General features: G+C 45.5%; 1 protein-coding gene across 1 annotated transcript in view; it reads left to right on the top strand.

Annotated features, from left to right (window-relative positions):
* The window catches only part of HSF2BP (heat shock transcription factor 2 binding protein), a 60,676-nt gene that overhangs the window by 18,686 nt on the left and 15,226 nt on the right, over positions 1-26,764 (top strand). The window contains exons 3-6 of the mRNA XM_074983406.1: positions 5,597-5,700; positions 14,494-14,643; positions 16,866-17,004; positions 24,530-24,647. Of these exons, the coding sequence (XP_074839507.1) occupies positions 5,597-5,700; positions 14,494-14,643; positions 16,866-17,004; positions 24,530-24,647 (511 nt within the window). The remainder of the gene's footprint in view (positions 1-5,596; positions 5,701-14,493; positions 14,644-16,865; positions 17,005-24,529; positions 24,648-26,764) is intronic.

A 26,764-nucleotide genomic window follows, 5' to 3' on the forward strand; every position in this document is an offset into this window, starting at 1 on the left:
CCTTCTCCCTGGCTTAGGCATCCCTCGCCGGTTGCCTTAGAGTAGCTACATGAGTATCTCTGTAGATCATCTCCGCTGATGTCCACATCATCTAGGAGATCATGCTCCTCTCAGCACAATACATACTGGCATCAATCATGGTCCAGATCTCCATCACCGGGTCCCTGCCCTTGCTACTACAGTCACTCGTATCATAGTGAACGTCACCGGCACCAGGGCTCAAGGTCAAGGGATAGATCCCCAGTCCAACTTTCCTTAAACAGACATTTCTCTCCCCCCCCATAAAAAGAGCATATGTGTCTCTCCCCAGGAATGGGTCCAGAGTCCTTAGACCTTCCCCTGGAATCCCTAAGGGAGCGGACACAGCAGATGTCCGAGGATCAAGGGGAAGCATATCCCACTGATGCCTCCTTGTACTCCCCAGGCAAAGCGGTTGTTCCAGGAGATATGCTTCCCCCAGATGATCTCAAGCAATTTCAGGAGCTCTTTAAAGGGGTAGCACAGATCCAAAACATACAGATTACGGAGGTGCAGGAGAAACAGCGTAAGCTTCTCAAAAACCTGAGACGACGACCTCCCCCCGCATCATCTAAAATTGTCATACCGCGAGATGAAGACATTATGGAGGCTGCCACAAACATATGGCAGACCCCAGCATCCATTCCACCTACAAAGAAGTGGACAGACAAAAAGTACTTTGTCCCATCCAGGGGGATGGAGTTCTTGTTCAACCACCCCCAATCGAATTCCCTCGTGGTGGAGTCTTATCAACACAGATCGAAGACACCACAATACGAATCCATGGAGTCAGACAAAGATGAAAAAGCTGGACTTATTTGGAAGGAAGGTATATTCCTCTTCCACCCTGTTGCTGCGCATGGCCAATTATGCCACCCACCTTTCAAGCCATAATTTGACAACTGTACGAGACTTACCTCGCTCATGGACTTCCTCCCGGGTGATAAGAACCTGGTCCTGAAGGTGATAGTCCAGAAAGGCTATGCGGCCTCACCTACAGGTGTCCAAATTGCCTTAGACATGGCGGACACAGCAGCTTGCTCTACAGCCACTGCTGTGGTGATGTGCAGAAAATTGTGGCTCCAAACATCTGGCATCCCCAAGGACCTGCAATCAAAAATCGTAGACCTCCCATTCCACAGGGAAAAGCTGTTTGCTGACTCTACAGACTCAGTTCTCCACTCCAGCAAGGACTCGAGAACTATGCTGAGAACGCTGGGAATGTACACACCTCCTTACAGGAGGAAAAGATTTTATCCACAACAAAAACGCTACACCTACCACTCTCAGTGCCCACAATACCAGCAAGGCTATGAACAACAGGAGCAGCCAAGGCCACCTCGGCAACATCCCTAGCAAGGCTTTGCATCGGCGGCGCAGATCCCCAGACAGCAAGTTGGACTGCTATGTCGAGGACCGCAACACCATGAACAGCCTTTCAGTGCCATTCACAGCGTATGTTTCACCACTGACTCAGACCATTCTGTCAATGGCAAAGTATCACTACAAAGGGGTATTGGAAATTGTTGCCATGGGGTACGCCACCCCATTTTGATCCATGCCCCCACCAAAACCCCCAGCCAGTCCCTCTTCAGGGACCCCTCTCACGAGATGATGCTAAAGCAGGAGACAGACCACTTCATATCCATAGGGGCGGTGCAAAGAGTCCTGGACGAGTTTCAAGGGAGAGGTTTTTACTCCTGATATTTTCTCACAGAGAAGAAAACAGGAGGCTGGAGACCAATCCTGGACCTACGGGTTCTCAGTCGTTATCTGTGCAAACAGCATTTCAAGATGACCACGGTCGCTTCCATAGTCACAGCACTGGACGATGGGGACTGGTTTGCAGCCCTCGATTTACAAGATACGTATTTTCACATAACGATCCACCCAGCACACGGGCGCTTCCTCCGCTTTACAGTGGGCGCAGAGCACTTCCAGTACAGAGTCCTCCCCTTTGGCCTTTCTTCAGCGCCCAGGGTCTTTACCAAGACACTTTCAGTAGTGTCAGCTTACCTGTGTCGACAGGATGTATTCATTTTCCTGTATCTGGACGACTGCCTGCTGAAGGGTGTCTCACGGGCAGATATTCTGCGCATGATAAACATTACCACAAAGGTTTTTCTCTCGCTGGGCCTAGTCGTCAACTTCCAAAAATCAACGATGGAGCCCACGCAAAACATAGAATTCGTAGGGGCAGGCCTAGGCTCCATTATGTCGAGGGTATATCTGCCCAACACACATTTTCATGCCATCCGGTGCTTGGTGCAAGTGCTGATGGGCAGCCCCCCAGTGCATGTCCGTGGTACAGAATGCCAGACTACATATACGATGCCTTCAGCACTAGTTGGCAATGGTGTACAGGCCAATGTTACATGCCACTCACAAAAAGGTATCGCCCCCAACGGAGGTGCAGAAGTCTCTGGCATGGTGGGCAGACCCCAAGAATTTGCTGTCGGGGTGCCCTTTCACCAACAGCAAATCGCGGTTTTTCTCACGACAGGTGCCTCCCACATAGGATGGGGGGCGCACACGGGTAGCAAATTGGCACAAGGTCGATGGTCCCCCACAGAGATGGCAATGCACATAAATGTATTGGAGATCAGGGCAGTGTTCAACGCATGCAGGCACTTCCGCAAACACCTGCAAACAAGGTAGTCGGGGTCAACACCAGCAACACTTCCACAGAGTTCTACATCAATCGCCAAGGCAGAGCCAGATCCCGCAAATTATGTTCAGAAGTGGGCCAACTGTGGAATTGGTGCATTGCAAACAACATAGTCTTAAAAGCCTCTTTCTTACCTGGTGTCTACAGTGCAAGGGCAGATCAGCTGAGCAGGCATTTTGCTCTCAAGCACGAATGGGAGATCCGCTCCGATCGGCTCCACGGTATATTTGACGTATGGGGGTTCCCTCAGGTTGAGTTGTTTTCCACCTACACCAGCAAGAAATGCCCTCAGTACTGCTCCAGAGTGGGCATTGGGCAAGACTCACTGGGGGATGCCTTCCTGCTCTCATGGAGGGGCCCCTTGCCGTGTGCATTTCCTCCCACACTACTTATTCACAAAGTCCTGGAAAAAGCAAGGAGGGAGAGGGTGCGCCTCTTATAGCCCCAACATGGGACCGACAGTATTGGTTCCCTCTACAACTATGCATGTCATGCTGCTCATCACTCCCCCTCCCAATCGTACCGGACCTCCTCATGCAAGACCAAGGGACCATAACGCACCCTCATCCTCGAATGCTCCACCTCAAAGCATGGCTAATCCATGGCTCAGTGCCTTAGAGAGAACGTGCTCAGAAGGGGTAAAAGAGGTCCTGGAATGCAGTCGACAGGCCTCTACCAGGAAGGCCTATGTATCCAGATGGAGATGCTTTATGTGCTGGTGTCTGTCCCAGCAATTCTCTCCTCTAGAGGTCTCCATTCCTACAATTTTGGAGTACTTACTGGACCTGAAACAAGGTGGACTCACTTTATCATCACTAAAGGTCCACCTTGCAGCTATATCATTATTCCGACATACGGTGGATGGGTCAACTGTATTTGTCCATCCCATTACCACAAGGTTTCTAAAGGGCCTTGCAAACTTATACCTCCCGTAGAAACTGTTATCGCCTTCATGGAGCTTCGATCTGGTCCTTGTACACTGTCTAGACCACCCTTCGAACCATTGGCCACCGTCTCCCTCTGACTACTTACCATAAAAGCAACCTTTCTTCTCACAGTTGCATCAGCTTGCAGTGATAATGGCAACGCCACCCTATACAACCTTCTCAAAGGAAGTGGTGGTTCTGTGCCTACACCCTGCGTCCCTTCCAAAGATCTCCTCGGAGTTCCACATTAACGAGCCAATAGTTCTACCATCCTTCTACCTGAGACCGCATACCTTGAGTAGGGAAGTACAGCTGCAGTCACTCAATGTGAGGAGGGCGCTAGCCTTTTACATAGGCAGAACTAAACCCTTCCGGAAGACGGATAGGCTCCTGGTGTCTCTTGCACCCAGATTGAAAGGGGAAGGGCTGTCATCACAAAGAATTTTAAAATTGCACATTTTTTATGCAGGAAATGATGTTATGAGCTCCGTAAGACCCCTCTGCTAGCTCCGCCCAGGGCTCACTCCACTAGAGTGATGATGGCCTCAACGGCCTTCTTTAAAGGAGTCGCACTAAAGGACGTGTGCAGAGCGGCGACATGGTCATCCTGTGACACCTTCACCAGACACTATGTGATTCATCAGGTGTTTGGATGAGGATACATGTCTATCAACAGCAGTCCTTTCAAGGGCAAGCTGCCCACAAATCCAGTACCCACCTCCATTTTTCTGGGGTCACTGCTGGTTAGTCACCTAATGTGGAGCACCCACAGGGACCACTCGAAGAAGAAAAAGAAGTTACTCACTTGTGTGGTAATGATGGTTCTTCGAGATGTGTCCCTGTGGGTGCTCCATTACCCATCCGTTCCTCCCCGCTTTGGAGTTCTGCTTTATGTTTTTCAGGAGCACCCGGGGCGGTTGGTCGAGGAACTGGCATGGACCGGATTGCGCACGTGACCAAAAGCGTGCGAAGGACCGTCGGTCATCGGCTCGTGCGCGACCCGATGAGATACGGTTTGAAAATCTCCTATCTGTGGCCCCAAGGCAAGCCCGACACCTACTGTGGAGCACCCACAGGGACACGTCTTGAAGAACCGTCATTACCACACAAGTGAGTAACTTCTTTTTCAGATGGAGACCTGGTCCAGGTTTTTCTGCAGGTTACAGTGGGTGAGGCTGTCCTGTGAAGACAGCCTACCTCGTGATGCAGGCTAGTTTGAAGTGGCGTGGTGTTTATTTCTTGATTTGTTGTCATTGTAATTAATAGTATTGGTTTCCGTTTATTACAATAAAGCATTTTAAAACATATTTTTAATAAATTTGGAAATCAGCTGCTCTTATTTGTTTTTGTTTTTTCTATTTTAAATCAATCATGGATCAGTTTTAGCCAGCCCTATAAAAATATCCTCAAAATTTATCTAGAGTTCTACAAACGTTAGCACATTTGGAGTACTTGTGCTATTTTTAAAAATTGTTCACATGCTACATACTCTATAGACTAAATCAACATTTGCTTCTAGTTGGTGTTGGGATTTTCTTTATCTTTGCTTACAGGATTTTTCAATAGCTGCAACTAAACTTTAGGGCAAAGATGATACATAGATTATGAAAACATTTAAAAAAAGTAGAAAATGAATGACATTAAAATAAAATTAAAGTTCTGGACAAAAGGGAGCTCAATTTCAACATAGTTTATGTGCAGTTTTGTAGTCAAATAACAGATTAGATCTTTGGCTGTGAATTTTTTTTTTTGTATTTCCTGGTTTAAATTATAAACTTCATGTTAATTTAGTATACTTTTTTGTTACAGTTGTTTATTAATGTGACACATGGTTATAGTCCCAGTTGGCCACAAGGAGGAGGCCTGACACAGCCAAATATTTGAAGCAGACTTTTCATATTGCATTTTGCTGACTATTTATGCTTAGTGTATGGTGCCTGGTTGTAACTTGTTGTTTAAACGTGTTTAAATTTATTTTTTGCAGACATGGAGAAAAGAGAACAAGAACTAGCGCAGGTGAAAATGGATTGTGAACACTTCAAAGCCCGACTGGAAACAGCCCAGGCAGATTGCATGAGAGAGAAAAAGGTACATTTGTTCTCTCTCTCTCTCTCAAACACACACACACACACAAAGACAGACAGAAAGGGGCAATGGGGGAAAAAAATTAAAAAGAAAGCTATGAGCTGTATGCTTGAGTTTTGTAAGAAGTGCATAAAAATACCAGTTCAACATTTGAATCTTGCAGGATATAATACCCCAATAGTATATGTTTTCCAGACAACCTGGAAAACTGTTGGGCATTGAGTTCCTAAGACTAAATAAAACTTGAAGTTCTGAAAGTTCTAAGAGTAGTAAAATGAAACCTATCTGCAGTCCTAATACTACTATTTGAAGCTGAAATCTTAAAACAAAACAAATCCACTTTGCTGTTTGATTTTCTTTATCTCTTCTTATGTAAAAGTTTCTAAAATAACTAATTATATATTCCCATAAATGAAGTTGTTGGAAAACTAATATGTTTGATAATGGTGTTCTTATGTTTCTTATTTTTCAAACATAAAATTAAACCAGACTTGGTATAATAAAGGGACTCTCTCAATTATATATGTATATATTGCATAGTCTACATGATTTTCCAAATCATTAGATTTTTTTATAATGTATGTGCTGTAGTTATCTACAATAACATGAATTTAGTATGGTTTTATCATTAAATATGAATTTTGTATTTTTTTAGATTGTTTGACTCTTAACATTTGGATCTGATTTAATACACAGCATTGCAAATCTACATCCATATGCTCTTTTTATCAAGATTGTGAAATAAGCTGTTTGGGTTTTCTCAAAGCTTCTTTCAAGATTTTTTTCAGATAGTTGACATCTGAATTAGTCCCTTGAACTTAATATAACATTCCTATAACATGCTCTTTTAAAAAGGGGAAATATATAAAATATAATGCAGGCATTGCTGTGTACCAGATGAAACCTCACATCTGTGAGCTATCTTCAACTGAGTGTTTTTGTTTTTAATGCAGTATTTCTTTTTTGTCACTGCTCTCGTTTCTCGTGCTGTCATCTCATGTACCAATAGCTGTAGCTGGGTAAAATTCTAGATCTAACTATAGTTACAGGATGGCATAGTCACATTCTGAAGCAAAGTGGAGTTCTTGAACACCAGACAGTGACTTAGGATTGACTACACAGGTAGTATACTCTACCATAAGGTAGGCTGTAAATTTAAAATGTGGGAGGTATTCAAGCACTGATCTTGGTGTGAATGCTCTTCTTCCAGGAAAAAACAATGCCTTTTTCCAGTTTATCTGAGAAATAGACCAAAATGGATTAATCTACATAAAAAATGGTATTCTTACTCCAGAAGAAGAATGCCCACAGGGGGAGCTATATATGGAAAAGCTTATTCTGCATAGCTATTCTAGTCTGTTTGGTGCTTTAAGCATCAGATTTGAAATACCTAAACATTTCAATGCCATTGACTCAAGTACTGGCAGAATTCATTTAACTCCTCACTCTCAATAACTTGATACACTGAGTGCCATCCAGTTTACTGTATGTAATCACCTTTGCATACAATTTTAAATGTGCCATAATTTATATTAATAAGAGTAGAAGTTTTCCTGGTGTTCTTGGCCACAGCATTCCCTCCCATTTTCACTGTTGTGCAGTATGAGTTGGCTGTTCTGCAGCCCAAAACTCAGTGTCTTTCAGTGGTGTGTGCATGTATAGGTTGTGAAAATTTTGGGATATATAATGAGAAATCCTCTGGCACCTTATAGACTAAGAAATTTATTGGATCATAAGCTTTCATGGGCAAATACCCACTTTGTCAGATGCATCTTGTTGTTTTTGTGGATACAGACTGACATGGCTACCCTGCTGATTTTTGCGATATATGTATGATATTACAATTGTTCACTTATTTGCATGTTGTTATACAGAATACCCTTTCAGTTGACAGCTGTTTAGTAGCAAAGATAGTGTTGTCAGTCTGGGAAAAAGTTAAAAAGTGTAGTCATGTTTGTGAATGTACTTAATTGTTTTCTGTGTATTCATCAAGCTGTGTGAAAACAGACTGGTGATTCGTTGGTGTGAACATAAGAGAAAAACATGTTACCTGGAATTTATGGATAGGTTGTCATAGAATCATAGAAATGAAGGGCTAGAAGGAATCTCAAGAAGTCTCAACTCCAGCTCCCTGTATTGGGGCAGCACCAAGTAAATCTAGACCAGGGTGGCCAAACTTGTTGGCCCTCTGAGCCACATCCATTAATCTTCAGAGGTTTGAGAACCACAGAGCACAGCCTTTGTATAACTATTTTTTAAAAAAAATTAACACCTTACTTACTGTATCATGGCTACTTATTACTAAATCTGAAGGCCATCCAGGATCATAAGTCTTTGGAAATTGACTAATTGGCTGTCTAGCTGGTAGGGGGGAACTCAGTCAGAAATTGATTAGTAAAGACTACACAATGCTTTGATTTTTGCATACCTCCTCACAGAGCACAGCAATTCACAGTACAGGTTGCACCTCTCAATTCCCATACTTTCTCATCCAGCATGACCACAGGTGTTTCCAGATGAGAGAGTAGCTGGTAGGTGCAGAAACTCCAGTGGGGCTGTGTGCTGGAGCCCCTGCCTGCCCGCCCTACAGCTGTGTGGGGGAGGCTGCTGCAAGTCCAGGAGCCTGAGTCCTTCTTGCCCTGCAGTAGCAGGATGGGAGGCTGCTGTGGGGTTGGGAAGCAGGGGCTATGAGCTCGAGCCTCTGCTTGCCTCGTGACAGTGCGGGCTGGGAGGCCACTGCGGGGTCAGGAGTTGGAGCCCTCACCTGCCCTATGGAGTGGGGGGCTGAGAGGCTGCTTCGGGCTGGAGCTCCTGCTTGCCCCACAGGCTCAAGGGAGCAGGGAGAGAGGGGCTCCAACTTCTAGGCTGTGGGTTTGACACGAGGGCCAAGAAGGTGCAAGGGGTCACAGGGAAGGGGCTAAGGGAATGGGGCGTGAAGGAGGGCAGGAGGAGACTGCCAGTGTTTTCCTGGGCTGGGACCCAGAAGTAGACAGGCACCCTTCCCCCATACACTATGTCTAGCCACCACAAAGCAGAGCCTTTACAGGTTGTAGTTTGCCCCTGAGGCAAGAGGCTAGACCTGGGGCAAGTGAGACTGAGAATTGCCGAGACCCCCAGAGGGGCAGAAAGGGTGCAGAATGGAGCAGTGGGCACTGCCAGAGGGCAGTGTCCTGAAGATGGCGCCGCAGGCCAGGAAGTGACACATGTCCAGAACCAGGGGGTGGAGACATCAGAATAGTGGTGATCAATACACTGGCCAGAAGGCAGCGCACTACGGTGGACTGAGCTAATTCCTGGAGTGACCAGTAGGAGGTGCCACAGCGGTGAGTCACAACTTGCTACAAAGCTGAAGACTGAGTAAGATTAGAAATAATCTTATCCTTGAATTTCCAAATGGAGAGTTTGCAGATGCTGTGTAATATGAGTAAAAAAGATCCGATTCTGCATCCATTGGTCATCATTCAGTTGTGGATAGGACATTTCCCTGTTCGTCAAGGAAAGCATGGAAAGGATACAGAAGTTCCACAAATGTCCTTAAGACTGTACTGCTTGATAACCACCTCACGATACAGTAGAACGAAATGTGCTGACACTTGTCATCAAGATCTAGCTCTTCGGTGTAATTTTTGAACTACTGAAGATTTTTTCTTTTGATGAAATTGACAATTTATGGGACTGTTGTTACATATTCATACTGGAAGTATCAGCCTGTGAGTTCATGATGGATGATAAAATGAAGAGGCAGAAACTCTGAAAATTTGTATCAGAGAGGTAGGCGTGTTAGTCTGCGTCTTCACAAACAACAAGAAGTCCTGTGGCAGCTTATAGACTAACAGATATTTTGGAGCATAAGCAGGTCTTTTCCCACAGAAGCTTGTGCTCCAAAATATGTTAGTCTATAAGGTGCCACAGGATTTCTTGTTGTTTCCAAAAATTTGGAGTCACTTTTCAAAAGTTTGGTAAAACCTACTTTTTCTCTCACCATTGTTGGTGTTCCTTCCATTGCAACACTGTCAGGTTTATCCAGTGGTACATCGGGATTTGTCAGTACTTTGTCAACTGTGTTCTTTCTGTCAGCACCACAGCTGTTCCTTTTAGCACCACCTTTATGAGTGAATGCAAAATCTTCCTCCCATCCTGTCTTAAAACTTCAGTTTTCTTCATACTTGCGTTTTTTACAGTTTGAAGATGTTGTCATTGTCAGCCACAAAATTAATGTAGGGTTAACAGTTAAATATAAAACTTTTAAAATCTGGCTAAGGAACAGTAACCACAGCCAGAGTTGTGCAAAATATGGGGCAATCCCAAGAACAGGATGTCCACATGGCAGTACATGAAGCAATTTCATGTTGTAATGGGCGTGTGCAGCTGAAACCCTGAGTCTGGGTGCCTTTTGCAAGGTTGCTACCCCACGCACAAGCTCTTCCCAGGAGGGCTTCAGTCTTGAGCTCTGTGAGCCACACTCAAACTCTCAGGCTGCGTCTATGCTACCCCTGCTCAGGGTCAATCTTCTGGGGTTCGATTTCATGCATTTAGTATGGATGTGTGAAATCGACTTCTCAGGGGTTGCAAGTTGACCCCTGTATTCCTCACAAGACAAGAGGAGTCTGTTGACCTTCCCCAGTATAGACAGCTAAGTTTGCCGAGTACAGATGCATAGCTAAAATTGACATAATTGCTGTAGCTAGATTGTGTATCTGCGGTCGACTTACTTTGCTTATTGTGGACATTTTAGCCTTAGAGTCACATTCACCTCATGAGCCACATTTACAGCTTACCTAATATAGTAATTTCATATAGACCACATTGGTGGCTTATGAAAATGTCATGGGGGTTTATGTCAGAAGCCTTATTAAAACAAGATTTATCACATCTAGCACTTCCCCCTCCCCCATCTAGTAGTCCAGTAACCCTATCAAAGGAGGAAACTAGGTTGGTTTGACATGGTTTGTTATTGACAAATCCTGGGTTGACTGTTCCTGCTAATCCTTTTATTCTTCACATGCATGTCAGCTGATGGTTTAATAATTTGTTCCACTATCTTTCTCAATATTAAATTAGACTGATTGGTTTGTAATTCCCTGGGTCCTCTTTTTTCTTATTTTTAAAGAAAAGTATTATGTTTGCCATTCTTTATTCTTCTGGGACCTCAGCATCCTTCAGGAGATCTCAAGGATAATTGCTAATGGTTCAGAGATTGCTTCAGCTAGTTCCATAGGCACCCTAGGATGAATTTCATCAGGTCCTACTGACTTGAATACATCCAGTTTTCTAAATATCATTTAACCTGTTTTTTCCCAATTTTGGCTTCCGTTCCTTCCTTCCTTGTTAATGCTAATACTCTTTTCTTGTTGAAAAATGAATAGTCATTTTGTATTCCACTGTTTCTTCACAAACCTAGATAATAGCAATGTCCCGGATCTTGAACCTAGGCCTGGGAATCCCAGACAGTTGCAATATCCTTACCTCCATACAATGACTTTTGAAAGCTGGTGTGTTGAGAATCTTCTAGGGCGGAGTGTTCTTCATTCTTCACCTCCACCAGGAGGAAGAACAGGAAGTTTGTGTGAGCAACAAGGTGTTGTCTTATTGTGACAGTGTTGGACTGTGCTTGTGCCTTGTTCCTGCTCTGTTCTTGGCTCCTGCCTTTCCCCGTTTCCTTGTTGTGCTCGTGCAGTGTGCTTGAGGCTTGCCTCACTGCCAATGCTCAGTGATCAGTCTTGGCTTTCACCCTGATTCCCTTGGCTCTGGCATTTGGCATCTGACCTCAGCTCAGAACCAATTCCTGGTTTTGACTGGTTTGACCCTCCTCTAGCTCTGGTAACTGGCAGATGACTCTGGTGCTGACCCATGGCTTCATTCCTCAACCTGGATGCCTGCTTTAAACTTTAAACTACTTTAAACCTGACTTTTGCTTGGACTATTAGGCAAAACTGCCTACCTCTTGGTCCCTAACAATAATTTGTTGGAGAAATTGACACCCACTGCACCTGAGCAAAACTGGAAGCATAAATGTTATCTGGGGTCACTACTGTTGTCTTAACTAGTCACTTTTCTGATTTTGTAGTTTTTCACGGTTGTAGTCATGAAATTTGACCCTTCTTGGAAAATGTTGCACATCACAATAACTAGTCAGTGGTGCATACACCTAGTAGAAGTGTTTTTGTGTAGAGTTGTTAGTTTGTTTTTTTGCAGGTTCCATTTTCACTCCATGGTCCTTTAAATATGATTTCTGGTTTTCATTAATGTGGTCTAATGTTGTTTATGAACACTTCCACGGTTTTGAGTTTCTTACTGTGTCTTTGCATCCTGTCAGGCTTTCCAAAGTTATGTCTTACTAATCAACATCAGCCATTGCATCCTAAGTGCAAAATTAAAACACTGAATAAATGACATACAGAAAAGGAGAGGCAGAAGAAAGGTTTAGTGTATTTGAGCAGACGACTTGCCGTAAGGTGGTATCAGAGGAGCTGTTGGATCTGCTGTTGAGTTTAGAGAAAAGAGAGGTGATTTGACAAATGTATTTTTAAGTTAATGAGATTTAAATGGCTGCTCCAAACTAATTTTAGTACACACAGATTTTTTTCAAATACTGTTCATGTACTAGCAATAGAAATCCCAGATTCCTTTACACGAAATGTTAGTTCTGCTCAGTGCCCAAACTACAGTTAAGATGACTGGAAGCTATGCCTGAGCATTACATGCTAATCAAATTAGCTTGAATCTCCATCACTGGAGATGTTTAAGGACAGGTTAGAAAAGTATCAGAGATTATATAGATGGTGCTTAAACCTGCTATGAGGGCAGGGGAGTGGACTTGATGACCTCTCGAGGTCCCTTTCCATTCTAGCATTCTGTGATACCAGTAACTGGTGTAAGTCTAGTGAATAAACCACAGCAACAGAAGAATATATTCTGAATTGTTCCTGAAGAATCAGCTCAGAACATTTCCTTCGCAAAACAGTGATTCACATGTTGCATTTTCCCACTGCCAGCATATTTAAGCAACACAAAAGGTTGTGTAGGTATGTGTTGTGTAGGTAGGTAGAGGTAGAGATAAGAAAACATCAACTAAGTAGTTTTTAAGATTTAGATGTGACCTGGGAAATATAATAAAAGTAATCCCTTATAACGATAACACACAATTCTGCAAAGCTTAGTGGGTGGCTGAAGATACCATGTTATAGCATCTTATCTGTTGATAGCTTTAACTCTTCCAGTATTTTCAACCCCACAACTTCAAAAATTGAGACAACCCCCCAGAACTGAGTTTCCTAGCTTTGAAATCCCAACCATTGTGGTTTTTAATTTTTTTAAACCGTACATTTGAGTATGAAAAAAAGAACCAAACTTATTAAGAGAACATGCTGCCCCCCTCACACACTTTGTGTATGAGCAGTGTCAGAATGGCTTGTGCAGGGCACCCACACAAACGGGATGGGGGCCTCCCCTGCCGCTTGCTGACATGGCTCGTACGTTTCCCTTTTTAACCTTTCAGTTGGCATTCTTTTCTTCACTGGCCTCCTACTTCCTTGACGTCTGACATTCTCCAGTAGCTTCCCCTGAGAAGGGTGGCACATCCCCCACCCCCCACATGTCCCTATCTCCCTGACAGATTCCAGTTCCTGACACCCCAGTCATGATGTCACTTAACCCAGCGTGTATCTAGCCTTGCATACAGTAAGGGTACGACTGCGCTTACCATGAGCTGGACCCATTCAAGGTTGACTTTCCGGAGTTTGATTTTGCATGCCTGGGAAAGATGGGTGAAATCAATCTCTCTGGGGTCCGCAGATGATCTCCTCTGCTCCTGCTCTCATGAGGAGAAAGGGAGGTTGAGAGGAGAAACGCTCCCATCGACCTCCCTCAGTGAGGGCAGACCTTACAGTTGACTGCAGATGCATCCATTTAAACTCACAATTGCCATGGCTAAATTGTGTATCTGCAGTTGACTGTAAGGTCCAGTGTAGACCAAGCCCGAGATAGACTGCATGGCCTGGAAGCCCATACCTCTCGCTCCTCCTTTGTAGTCTCCAGCAGTGCCCCTCCAACTCCCATCCTGTACTCTAGCACTGCCGCAGTTCCTGCCTTCCTTTTAGGCTTCATTAAGTGATGCCAGTCTGCATGGAGAGCTCCTGTTCTGGGAGTAGGGAGAGGGTTGCCTTGCTAGGATCACCCCTATCTATATTAACACTGCTATCCCAGTGTAGTGGTCATGGCAAATGGAAGACCGTTGCTGTCTCCATCAGTGGAAGTGGGCTGCTCTGGCTATGTTTACACTATAGTTAAAAAACTCACAGCTGTCCTGTGCCACCTGACCCTGGCAAACGTCTGTTTAAGTGCAGTGTAGATGCTGGGCTTGGGCAGCCTGAGCTCTGGGTCCCTTCAAACTCACAGGGTGCTAGAGCACCTGGGTTCTGTCTTGAGACTAACCATCCACACCACAATTATGCAGCCCCTTAGCCTAAGCCCTGTAAGCCCCAGTCAACTGTATAATTGCAGTGTGGACATTCCCCTGAGTTTTGCATCTGCCCTGTTTCCCATGGAGTAGCCTGGAACACTCAGGAATGGCCTACAGCAGCTGTGTTGCTGTCTGTACCAGTGATTGCTAAAGCAGAAACTGCTAGTATGAAATCTTGAGGTGCAAGCGGCTGTTACTTACAACAGCTGCAAAAAAATCTCCCTGTAATATTGTCTCCCTGTCACTTAGTTGTAGAAATCTAGTTGGGATGCTTTGAAACAGATTGAAATGCCCTTCAGTGTTAATCTCTCCAAACTTACTTAAATTAATTTCAGGAGAAACTGGCCCATCGACAGCAGCTGAATGAGGCAAAACAGCATCTACTGCAGCAGGCAGAATATTGTACAGAAATGGGAGCTGCAGTCTGTACTTTGTTATGGGGTGTCTCTAGCAGTGAGGAAGCAGTTAAAAACATTCTTGGAGGGGTGAGTACTGCAGATGTATACATCTTAGTGGGAGTGCTTAAGCATTATAGGCAGATAGGATATATTGTGTACAACATGTTAACACATAGGCGTGTTTCAGTAATTGTGCATACAGCATAATAATTCTCTGAATTGTTTATTCTTTCTGGTCGATCCTATTTTTATAGTCTATAAACTGTTTAACATATAGAAAGCAAGCAGAGAACAAACAGTAATTTAATATTTGATTATGCAAGGCAGAGATAAGAGGGAAATTGTTCGTTCTTCCACCAGGTATCATCAGACTGGAAATGCAGATTACTGCCATCACAATATAAACAATTTTGCAAACCCACCACTGGGAGAAGAATCCCTGGCATTACTTCAGCAATCCCTCAGTCCTCTTATTCTACAACATACCTACCAATGCTCCTTAGAAAATACTCACAGCACACCTCTCATGCTATCAATTGCAAGGAATTATGGGATGTTTCTTCCTGTGGTCTAGCCCGCAAATTTTAATAGTGATAGTTTTAAAATGGAACAGAATGATGGAATACTGTGACTAAGATTCTAACCAATACCGTTGTGGTAGATGGAGTGTGTGTCCTGGCATTAGCTATACTAACATACTTCATTCAAAACACCAGTTATGTGGGTTTTCTAAGAGGAGTATTTCATGGGTCATGATTTTAAAATGTATAGACTTCTTGTGTATCAATAGTGATATGCACCTAAGTTGTGTGACTGTTTTATACTCTTAGGCTGTGTCTACACCAGGAACTACAAAGTTAACTTTGAAGTTAGGCACTACTTCAAAGTAGCCAGCAGAGCATCTACACACATTTTCCCTTGGAAGTTTAACTTCGAAGCAGGGTGTGTGTAGATGCTCAACTTCAAAGTTGCTTACTTAGAAGTTGTATTTCGAAGTAAGCAACTTCGAAGTTATTTTTGTAGCGTAGAGGGTTAGAGGATTGGTCTTTTTTGGGGGGGTGGAGGGATGTTAAAATACTGAAAGAGTCAATTCTACAAATAACACATTTTGGTTTGGCAGCTGTTCAGGGCATGTGCATTCTCCATTTCTGAGTTTTGAGACTTTCAGCAAGTCTCCCACAATTCCTGAGTGTTAAATACTATTCCCCTGTGCCCTGTGTTAAAATCATTGCAGTTATACTGAGACCGAATAGGCCACTTACTTCTCAATGGCCAGGAATTGTTTGTTAAAAGGTCAAAATCATGCCGAGTGTAAATGGAGGCATTTGCTTTGGAGTTCTGGATGATAGAAATACAGTATACTCCAATTTTCCAAAACCTTATCTGAGCCTCTACATTTTCCAAATGTCTTCCTTGTCCCTGGGATTTGGATAGTGGAACGTTTCAGAGGATAGGAGCAGAAGCCAGCCAGGGGGGAGAGAACTCTGCTGCTGAATGGCTCCTGGGGGAATGTAGGGAGCCCTCCTCTAGAGCCCCCCCCCCCCCCCATCACAGGAATGAATGAATGAGCAGGGCCATGACAGCCAGCTTCAGAGGGCTGCTCTAGGGCTGGTGACATCAGTCTGTGCAGATACACGATTTAGGGAATGCTGTAGCCCTGGTGGGACAGAGCAGAGTCTTGGCCAGGGGCCTCTGCTCTTCTCAGCCAGTACTATAGCCTCGCAGACCACACTCCTCCCCACCAGCATCTTGCAGGCAGCTCCTTGTGGTATTAATCCTGCCCTCTTGATTATCTGAACTCCTGATTATCAGAAATCATGCCTACCATGCTATTCAGATAATCGGGTGTATATTTTAGGTACAAGTTGATCTTCATTTATCATTTGGTAGATGTGCAAAATGAGTGTAACTTGCCCAGCTTTATCTTACGCTCTGTTATCAGTTGCTTTTTTCTGCCGTGCAGCTTCTGCCTTATTTCAGTTGCTCATTTTACTGTCACACTAAATGTCACTTAGATGAATGAAAGTTACCACCACGTTACCATTTCTGACCATTTTCTGATAAGTTTGTGCTCAGCATTTAACTTCTACCATTGATGTCATTGCTGAATTTGGCAGCTGAGTTCTAGTCACTGGAGGTTGCATCTCTTGTAAGGGAGGAGTTCTCTTCCAGGGACAATAAATTATACCATGTAAAGAAATCAGACATGCACAGTGGGTAGTAACAACACTTGTATGCTAGCACATACTCCTTTGAGTATTATTTAGTGCAGTCTGTGAAAAGTGATTTTTTTCCCTCCACACTTGCAGAGCAAAGCAGTAAAGTTTTTCACAATTACTGGACAAACTTTGGAGAGCTTTGTGAGGTCACTAGGTGAAGATACCAGACATCAAGATCTGGATTCTGATGAAAATCAATTTGTATTAGCTTTGGCAGGGATTGTGACAAGTAAGTCAGTTTTTTATAAGTCAGTTTGGTATGGCAGGAGTATATTCCATGTGTACTGCAAAGAATACATAGTGCACTAAAAGTATGATGATGCATATATAATTGCTTGACTAAAGTGATTATTTAAAATGTTGATGTTTTGTGCAACTCACCATTCTCTTTGGCTTTTAGACAGTTTCATTATCTTGTACCTGTGTTGATTCTGTCATGCTAAGAAGAGTAAAAAGTGAGAAAACTTACTTTGTCATTTAGGTTGGTAGATATGATTCTGAATTCACCCTGGTAGCAGATCTGTTGGGGGGGGGCAGGGGGGAGAAGTTGATTTTTTTTAGATTCTTTGTCACTTTAATTATGCTTTGAAATCAGAAGTTTAGACAAGGCTTTCACTTTTAATATAATATTAGTGGAAGACATAAGCTAATTATCTCAACTTCCAGAAGGTATTTACTCCTCGCAAACAGTTATTAAGGAAACTTAATATCCTACGGTGAGAAGATAGGAAGTCAAAGAACTCTCTGTTTGGTAGTGGTGTGGAAAAATGTTAAAAAGTGGATGCCCTGGGATCAGCATAATGAAAGAGAGCTTAACTATTGAGATGGAAATATGTGCTGAAGGCACGAAATTATTTAGTCAAAAACAGGATTGTGAAGAACTACAGAAAGACCTGATAAAAACAGGAAGACCTGCCAAATGATGGTATGTGAAATTCAATGTTGGCAAGTGCCAAATTAAATGAACAACATAAATTATTTATATACAGTAGTGCCAGCCTGCTGGCAAGGAGAGGGCTGCAGTTGTCCCACAGCCTGGCAGTTCACAAGGTCTGGAGCTCCCAGCTGCTGCTGCAGCCCCAGTCCCTTTAAATTGTCACCAGAGCATCAGGTGGTGTGCTCCAGGCAGTGCTAATGGCTGTGGGGGGTGGTGTGGGCCCAGCTGCACTGAGGGCTGTCTGGCTGCCTTTGCCCTGCCCTTTCCCCTCTAAGCCCCACACTTCCTGTGAGCGTGGTGCAGCCCCTCTTCCCCCCACCACCTTGCACAGGCACCTGGCAATTGTGTTGGCTCCCCTGCAGCAGTGTGTTCTGAATTTAATCATCCTTTTTTGGAGTCTAATAGTAACAATCTAAGAGATACTGTGCTGTCTCAATTAAAATGTCTCATAAATATGATTTAGATCAGACTGTATTAAGGGTAACAAAGACAACATTTTGCCCTGCCATAAATTAAAGGAGTGATTTGATTCTGCCTCAGGTCATTTATAAAGGCATATCAGAAATAAAGGTACAGAGACTGACAGTGAAAATATTTAGAGGTCTGTGGAATAAAGAAGGCTTTTGTGGGAGGACAAAATAGAAATATATGTTTCCAGTGACTTCAGTACTGCTGAGATGTTGTCTTATTGAGAGGTTAAAGCAGGTAAAACACATTAATAGGTGAATCCAAGTTTGTAAACTCAAATTGACAGAAGAGCTATAGTAATCTGCAAGGTTTCCCAAAGTCTCTTAGTATTTATCCAGATAATTCTGGGGCTCTCTTTCCGCTTGGTCAATATTCCACCCTGTTAAAATCCAGTCAGCTCATCATGACATCCAATCAGCTTATCATCCATTCGTATAGCTGTTTCCCCAGAAAGCAGTCTGGCAAATATTTCCATCACAGAATGGGCTTTTCCTCTGTTAACTAAATGTAAATCAGATCCGTGGATTTCCCATGGTTGAACACAATGACCCATGCTTTCAAGTTAGTATATTGCTTTATTTAGAGGGCTGGAGAACATGACTTATGACAGAGGCTGAAGGATTTGGGTTATTTAGTCTACAGAAGAGAAGAGTGAGGGGAGATTTGATTGCAGAGTAGTTTCAAAGAGGATAGCGACTGTGCTCAGTAGATGATAGAACTAGCAGCAAAGGTCTCAAGTTACAGTGGGAGAAGTCTAAGTTGGGTATTAGGGAAAAAAACTATTTCCCTGGGAGGATGGTGAAGCGCTGGATTGGGTTACCTAGGGAGGTGTAGAATTTCCTGTGCTCAGCTTTTACTGCACCTTACCACTGACCAGGCTGATATAGCCAAACAACTAAGATTCTTTGTTTTGTGTTCGGCCGAGTTACAGTAACTGGAAGGAGTCAGGCTGAGAGCTTAAATGGTGGCTATTTATTAAAAGCAGAAACAAGAATCTTAATGGTTACAAGGTTATTGCTCTGTCGTCTTAACTACTAGTAGGATGATATATATGACATGTCAATTAGATTACAAGTGAAAAGTTACCCATTTAAGGACTAGACGCCTCAGCCTAAAGAGCTCTTACTATTAAATGTGCACAAAAGTACATTGCAGGTACAATTCTCACCCCTGCGTCCTTCGACTGCGGTGTAACCAATGTCATTCACTGAATCCCTCAGGAAGAACAATGCAAGGAGGGCATCCCCTGGGACCTCGGGAGGCAAAGACCTTACCCAGCCGGCAGGTATAGGTAATTGGAGCTCAGTCAGAGTAGTCTGCCGGGCCCTTCTTTATACCCCTTGGGTCACGCACATTCTTCCTTATCTTCAGGTACCAATTGTGCTGGTTCGTCTTTGTGACACCAGTTCTAACAAGGCAGTTGCAATTTAATTTACACTTGTAAGATAGAGATAACTAAATCATTAAAACAGGACTCTTTTTGTATGGGTGGGAGGTTCCTCTTCTGGGACAACGTGGGAGCATATCAATTATCAGTATCAGCCAAGTGCAGTTTGAGGCCCTGTGGTCAATAGCTAGCCTGTTAGCCCCTTGGTCTGTATTCTTCAGTCCAGGGTCATGCTGACACAGCACATCTGTGTTTTGAAGCATCAAAAGACTGAGTTTGAGATAAGCACGTCTGTGCTTTCAAACATTCTAAGACTGTGCTGTTTCTTGGTGCTTTGTGCTCAGAGGCACCTAAAAGGGGCAAGATGGAGTAGAGCAGGGGGATTCTGTCTGGCTACACCAGTGGACACAATCAGGGAGGCCCCACCACACTGCCATCAGAGGAGGAGGACCAGCACCGTGGGGCCCAACTGGAGTTGGAGGCAGTCATGGGGTCTGAGGGCAGTAAGAGCACCTTTGGTGTCACCCTGGACTCGAACCCCTCGAGCCAAGCCATCTTCAGGGCATGCCCAAACCTGTTTGAGGGACCCTTCGGTAAGTACCGTACAAGTCACATGTCCCAGGACGTAGGGAGCAGGCGGAGACGGTGCTGCTGCACGCCTTGACAGGCTGATTCAGGCTGGATCTTGCACTACAGTTCCAGCACATGCAACCATGTGCAAGGCAGCGTGTCCCACCTGGACCCATCAGGCAGCCTGCAGGCATGGGCGCCAGCCTACTGCCAGCCTCGTGGGTGGCCAGATGAGCTTCAGAGCCCCGGGGAGGAGAGGAGGCACCAGCCCCTGCCATGGCTGGAAGTGGGTCAGCTACACAGGTGCCGGACCGACTCCAGACACCACCAAGGACTGCAGCTCCTGGCACGTGGGCGTTTGCAGGCGACAGTCAGCACCTGCTCCAGCAGACAGTGCTGCAAGCTGTACATGTATGTGGGGCACTGGGGAGGGCCAGGCTTCACCCAGCTCACCCACCTGGAGAACCCTCTGTAGCCAGATACCCCCTGTCGGCCGCTAGCACTTCAAGCAGGGTGGCGGAGGAGGGATGGATCACGACAGTCAGCCCAGACCCAGGGACATGGTGGAATCCCTGGGTGGCAGGACCGACTGTGTAGGGCACATGTGCCTGTGCTCCCAGAACATCCCCATCCCTTGGCCTGGGGTGTGGTGACTGCTGCTCGCAGCGGTGGGAGAGGGTCTTAGGGGCTGTGTCACATGAATGACTCACTGTCCCTCCTTGTATTTCATACAGCTACACCATCTGAGGGCCAAGCCAGCCAGCCCCACCCAGCACTGCATCAAAGCAGCCCAGTAGCATAACCGATGAGAGCCGGCACCCCACCACTGGAAGGGTAAACCTGCGCCTGGAGGGGCCGATGCTGGGGGAATGACAGTCTCTAGAGGGCCCACACTGCTGCCTTCTGGAGGCTTATGGACCTCCTGGAGCAGCAGTTGCATGAAGACCAGACATGGGCCTGGGACAAAATGATGATGCCCCATTTAGGTGCTGTCCCCAGCATCTGGCGGAACTAGTAGACCTAGCTACCCATGGCTGCCATCCCCACTCCCTCTGCCCCCACCCAATGGACCTGGTGCATTATGTGATGGCCATGGCTGCCCCCGAGACCCCACCACCACCATGCCCATCCCCCCAGCTCCCTCCCCAGGCCATTCCAGCTTCTTCTGCTAAGCCGAACTCAGCTGCAGCCCATGTTTCCTTGTTACCAGCCCCAACAGGGACCCCAAAACTGGTAGAAGAGGTTCACAAGGCCAACACCACTCGGGTTCCTGCTCCCCTGCGGGGTCGCAGCCTCCCTGCCCCTTCATTGGACTGATGCCTCCCCAGCCCCCTGTACCAAGCCTCACCCCCCACTGCATATACTTACCTGTTCTGGCACATTGTACATAGATTTTTATTTACAATGTTTATTTTGCACAAATTTTCTGTGTTCAAGTAAAACATTTCTTTGTTTTCCACCTCTGTGTCCCTCTACTGGGGGTAAGGGGGGAGGGTGCAAAAGGAGGGATCATTCAGGGGATTGGATAGAGGTGCGGGCCCGAGGCCCCTACTGGGGGTGCCCTGGGAAGGGTCACCAGGGTCCTTGGGAGAAGGTTCCCTTAGGGCTTCCTGGATCTGCACCCTGTCCTGATAGGCCTGGAGGATCGGAGCTGTGTCCATCTGTTTATAGCTGTGTCTGGTGTCTGCCCCTGACCCCAGGAGGAAGGCCTCCCCCTTTTCCTCCACAATGTTGTGGAGGGCACACCACGCCACTGCAACCTGGGGGATGTTGTACTTCTCCAAATCCAGATGGGTGACCAGGCACCTAAAGCATGCCTTCAAGTGGCTGAAAGCACACTCAGCCTGCAGCTGTGCTCAGTTGATTCAGGCATTAAACAGTTCTTGGCTTGGGTTCAGTTACTGTGTGTAGGGCTTCATGGGCCAGGCCATGAGGGCATAGGCAGCATCCCCCACAATTCAGAGTGGCATGTTGATGTCCTGAATGGCCAGCTCCCAGCAGGGGACAAAGGTGCCCACCTCCACCCTCCAGCACAGGCTGGAGTTGTGGAACACCCGTACGTCATGTGTCCAGCCTGACCACCTGACGTATATGTCAAGGAGCTGTCTCTGGTGGTTGACCAGGGCCTGCAACACAGTGGAGTGATACCCATTTCTGTTGATGAACCTGGTCATACTGTGGTCTGGGGCATAGAGGGGGATGTGGCTCCAGTCAGTAGCCCCAAAGCAGTTGGGGAACCCCAGGATGGCGAATCCAGCCACAACTGCATCCACGTCTGCAAGACTGATGAGCCAGGATGCTGTTGATGGATGTCACGACTTGCAAAGGGAGGGTACCAAACACGTCAGGGACTGGAGGAGGGAGCTCCTGGTCCCCAGGGGACTCCCTTGCCCCTTCCTGTCCCCTCCCCCACCCTGAGCTCTCTAGAAGTCCCCTATGTGAGGTCACCTCTCCTGTAGCAGGGTTGTGATGGCACTCTCCCCTATGGATGGGGCTCCCCCCCCATTCCCTGCACTCCTGACCCCACGCCTCCAAGGGGCCCCTTGGGTGGGACCAACCCCCCCACCCCTGGGCCTGCAGTCCCAGAGGGCTATACATGCATGAGAATGGCCCAAATGGTGTATTTCCCCATGCCAAACTGGTTCCCAGTGGAGCGGTAGCTGTTGGGGGGTGGTGAGCTTCCAGAGGGCGATGGTGACCCATTTCTCTAGGGGGATTGTGGGCTGCAGCTGGGTGTCCTGTCTTTGGAGGGTGGTGGTGAGCCAGGTGCAGAGCTCCAGGAAGGTGTCCTTCCACAAGCAAAAGTTCTGCAGCCACTTGTGGTCATCCCCAGCCACCCATGGCCCCATGACCTGCTGGTCCCATATTTTTCCACTTCTCTTCTTTCTTTCCTGGGCTACGTCTACCCTAGCCCCAAACTTCGAAATGGCCACGCAAACGGACATTTCAAAGTTTACTAATGAAGCGCTGAAATGCATATTCAGTGCTTCATTAGCATGTGGGCGGCCGCAGCACTTTGAAATTGATGCAGCTTGCTGCCGCGTGGCTCATATCTCCGCATGGCCATCTCTGCTCATGGGAATAAGGGGACTTTGAAGTAGGCAGGGTCCTTTTGAAAAGGAGCCCCGTTGGGATGAGCTGCACCAATTTTGAAGTGCCATGGCTGCCCGCATGCTAATGAAGCGCTGAATATGCATTTCAGTGCTTCATTAGTAAACTTCAAAATGGCCATTTGCATGGCCATTTTGAAGTTTGGGGCTAGTGTAGACACGGCCCTGGTGTAACACCAACAGACCTCAGTTGCTGGCAGCAGGGTTTGAACCTGCAGTCATAGGGGCTGAAGCCCTGGGCTGTACCACATGAGCTAAAGGCCAGCTGGCTCAGCCAACACTTTAAAGTAGAGACTTGATTCTCCCTAGCATGTGGTTTCAGTGCCTTTGGGGAATTACACTGGTATTGATGAATATATGTTCTCTCCTTTTAAACATTTTGTGATTGATAATATGGCAAGACTATGTCTGTATATTATTTTCATAGTTTTGTCATGTTCATGTGAGAATTACGGCATATTCCTGTTGAAAGATGGAGTATCAGAATAAAATGCAATGAGCCTGATCCTCACCTCAGTTTTACACCTGGAAGGACTCCATAGATCTCAGTCAAGTAATTTTTGATTTACATCTCTCTGAGGACAGGCAGGCCGCTATTATTTATTTATTTAAATATTAGCTGCTGTAATGTTGTTTCATGTTTCAGTGCTTAATATTGGAATTTGTGTTGCTTCCTCCAGTACAATTTTATACAAGAGGAAATGGTATCCTTAGCAGACTAGTAGAATTTCTGTACTTTCTACTTGTTGTGTTGTCCACTGCATAATGAAGCACTCCTGCAAGAGCAGGGGAAGGTAGTGCAAGCTGACCTCCGTTGGTGCTTTACATGTTTACTTTGGCGGGGAAGTAAGTATAAAAAGATCTACATCTTCTGTCCTTTAATACGGGTATTATACTAGGATCAGCTTTGCATTATTTCCACAATAGTTCTAGATGCTGCCCATTAAGAGCTTCTTGAATCATACTTGTTTGATAACTACATAACTGCATTATGATTTTGATGCCGAACTACACTGAATGCATATTTTAATTAGCAATGTATAATTAAAAACAGGTTTTTTGATTGGGCATTGTTTACTACTTTCAGTAGCATAATATAATACAGTTCAATATTGGCCGTGTTGCTAAATATAGGGAAAGGTTTATAGATTTCATAGCTCAGTCTTCACAGTGCCTACATTTTCAGTAGTACAGGCAGTCAATGTTTGTATTAGTTATGAACCAATTTACCTGGTTTCGGAACATGATTTTTATTTATTTTCTTTTGTGTTTCTGTTTATAGATGTGGCTGCATTGGCACGTGGCCGTGAATTCCTGGTTAATTCAAGTTGTGTGCTGTTGGACACAATGATGCAGCTTCTGGGAGACATAAAGCCAGGACTCTGTACCAGACTTAAAGTGTATGAAAGCCGGATATTATAAAAATGAAGACTGTTATATTACAATGTAAACATGGGTTGTCAAGATCCCGATTTCTTGGTCAGGGTCTGAGCTCCCGCTAAGCGTTCTTCACACTGTACACAAACCATTCACCCCTGTACAGCAAACAGATATGATGTTGTTGTGTAGTATACCTAGGGTCTGTTACAGAGGGAGTCAGTAGGTGGCCTGTGAGCCAAATCTAGGCTACCAGACACTTTTGACCACACCATAGAACTCTGAGGGGCTATGGGAAAACAGTGTGCATGGAGTTAGTGTAGCTGGAGAAGCGACTCACTGCAGATTGGCAGGCTTGAGGGAGTTGTGGCCCGGGCTGGCATGTAATTGTGCATAACACAAACACCCCCTCCCTAAATGGAGCCCCAACTCACCAGGCTGACTGTGTGAGTCCTGGCAGATGATTAGGGATGACTCGTAACCTGCCTTGTGCACTAAGGGCACAGGGGCCTGGCACTTCAGTCTCACAGGAGGCTCCAGGCATATGCGGAAGCCCTGAGCCCTGGCATGTCTAGAAGGGGTTGAAGCCGCGAGTCCCAGTGGAACTAGTTCAGAGGTGTGGTGATGAAGGGTATGTCTTCAGAACTGTGAGCCGATGCCCAGGTGCCAGCTAAAGGTCTGGTGGGGTAAAGGGGGGTGATGCCACACCAGCAGCTAGTCTAAGCAGCCAGGGCATGCTGGGTTCTTTGGTTTGTGTGTAGTTCGGGTACAGCAGCAAGAGGAAAATTACACTTAGAGAGGCTTTAACAGTTACTTTTTATTTAAACAAAGATAGAAACAATGTAACTCAGACAAGTGATCAAAGTACCACAATTGTGAATTTTGTTTATAACTTTGCTAACAGTTAATAGGGAACCACTGGCAGCGATTTTACAACAGAAGCGGCTGCCGCATGTAAAAGGGGGTTTTAAACTGACCGCTTAATTTATGAATGAAACCAAGATGGCCACCGAGTGAGTGACAGGATAATGATTTTTCTCGTGGTTATTAATGTTTACAGAAGGTAATTGCTGACAGCAGTTTGTCAATTAAGGTAAGGTAAGGACCCCCTGTGGTTTGATAGGCAACATGATAATTTTCTACAGTTCTGTGTAAAAGATAGTGGAGGATCGCAGTGTTCTAATAGATCAAAGGGGTAAACGAGTTTGAAAGATAAGGTAAGGGCTTCCCCCGGTTTGAGTGACAGGCTAATGGTTTTAGCAGTTTATAGCCCACAACAGCTAGTACCTGCGGTTTTTAAAGGGGAAACAATACAATTTAACTTAAGAAAAGTTTTAGACAAACTAGCTAGCTTAAACTAATACAAGTAATGTGTACACAAGAAAGGCAAGTTGCAGGTGTGATTTTCACCCCTGCCTCTTAGACCTGGTGGAACCAGAGTCTTTCCCTCAATTCCTATAGGAAAGAAGTTTAGTACAGGTGTAATTCTTACCCCTGCCTCCTAGATCCAGTGTGACCCAGATTCTCTCAATCCCTCGGGAAGAAGTAGATACGAACCAGGCATCCCCAGTCTCGGGAGTTAATTCCAGACCTGGCCAGTAGGTGTAGGTGATTGAAACTCAAAGGGGGGGTGGTCTGCCAAGCCCCTTTATACTGCTTTTGTCATGTACGCTTCTTCCTGGTCTCAAGTGGCCAATTGGGAGGAATGTTTTGAACCCCAGGTTTCCCAGGGAAGGTGCAAGGCTCAATTTGCATCTGTGAATTGTGGACAATTGGGCACCTTTGGAGGTGATGGGCGGGGTTCCCCAATCTTCCTGGGGAAGTGATCAAGGCTGGGGAAGTGATCAATCAAGGCGTGTCAATTACCGAGATCAGTCAGAAGGGCGGCCATTAGCTAGGCCATTCACTGTCTGGTTTTTGTGTATAGTAGAGAGGCTGGGCGAGACAGGGCACCTGCGTTCCCAGGACATCAAAGCCCGCCTGTCTCCCCTGCTTATTTCTCTCTCTGTCTCTCCCAGTGGTGGGGAGAGGAAGAAAAGGCCAAATGGGGGTTCATGTCTGGCTACAAGAACAGACTGAAACAGCTATTCTGAATAGGTTATTTCAGAATGATGCTGCTACACACTCTAGCTGTGGCTGC

The sequence above is a fragment of the Carettochelys insculpta genome, chromosome 1 (genome assembly GCF_033958435.1).
Source record: "Carettochelys insculpta isolate YL-2023 chromosome 1, ASM3395843v1, whole genome shotgun sequence".
Lineage (NCBI taxonomy): Eukaryota > Metazoa > Chordata > Testudines > Carettochelyidae > Carettochelys > Carettochelys insculpta.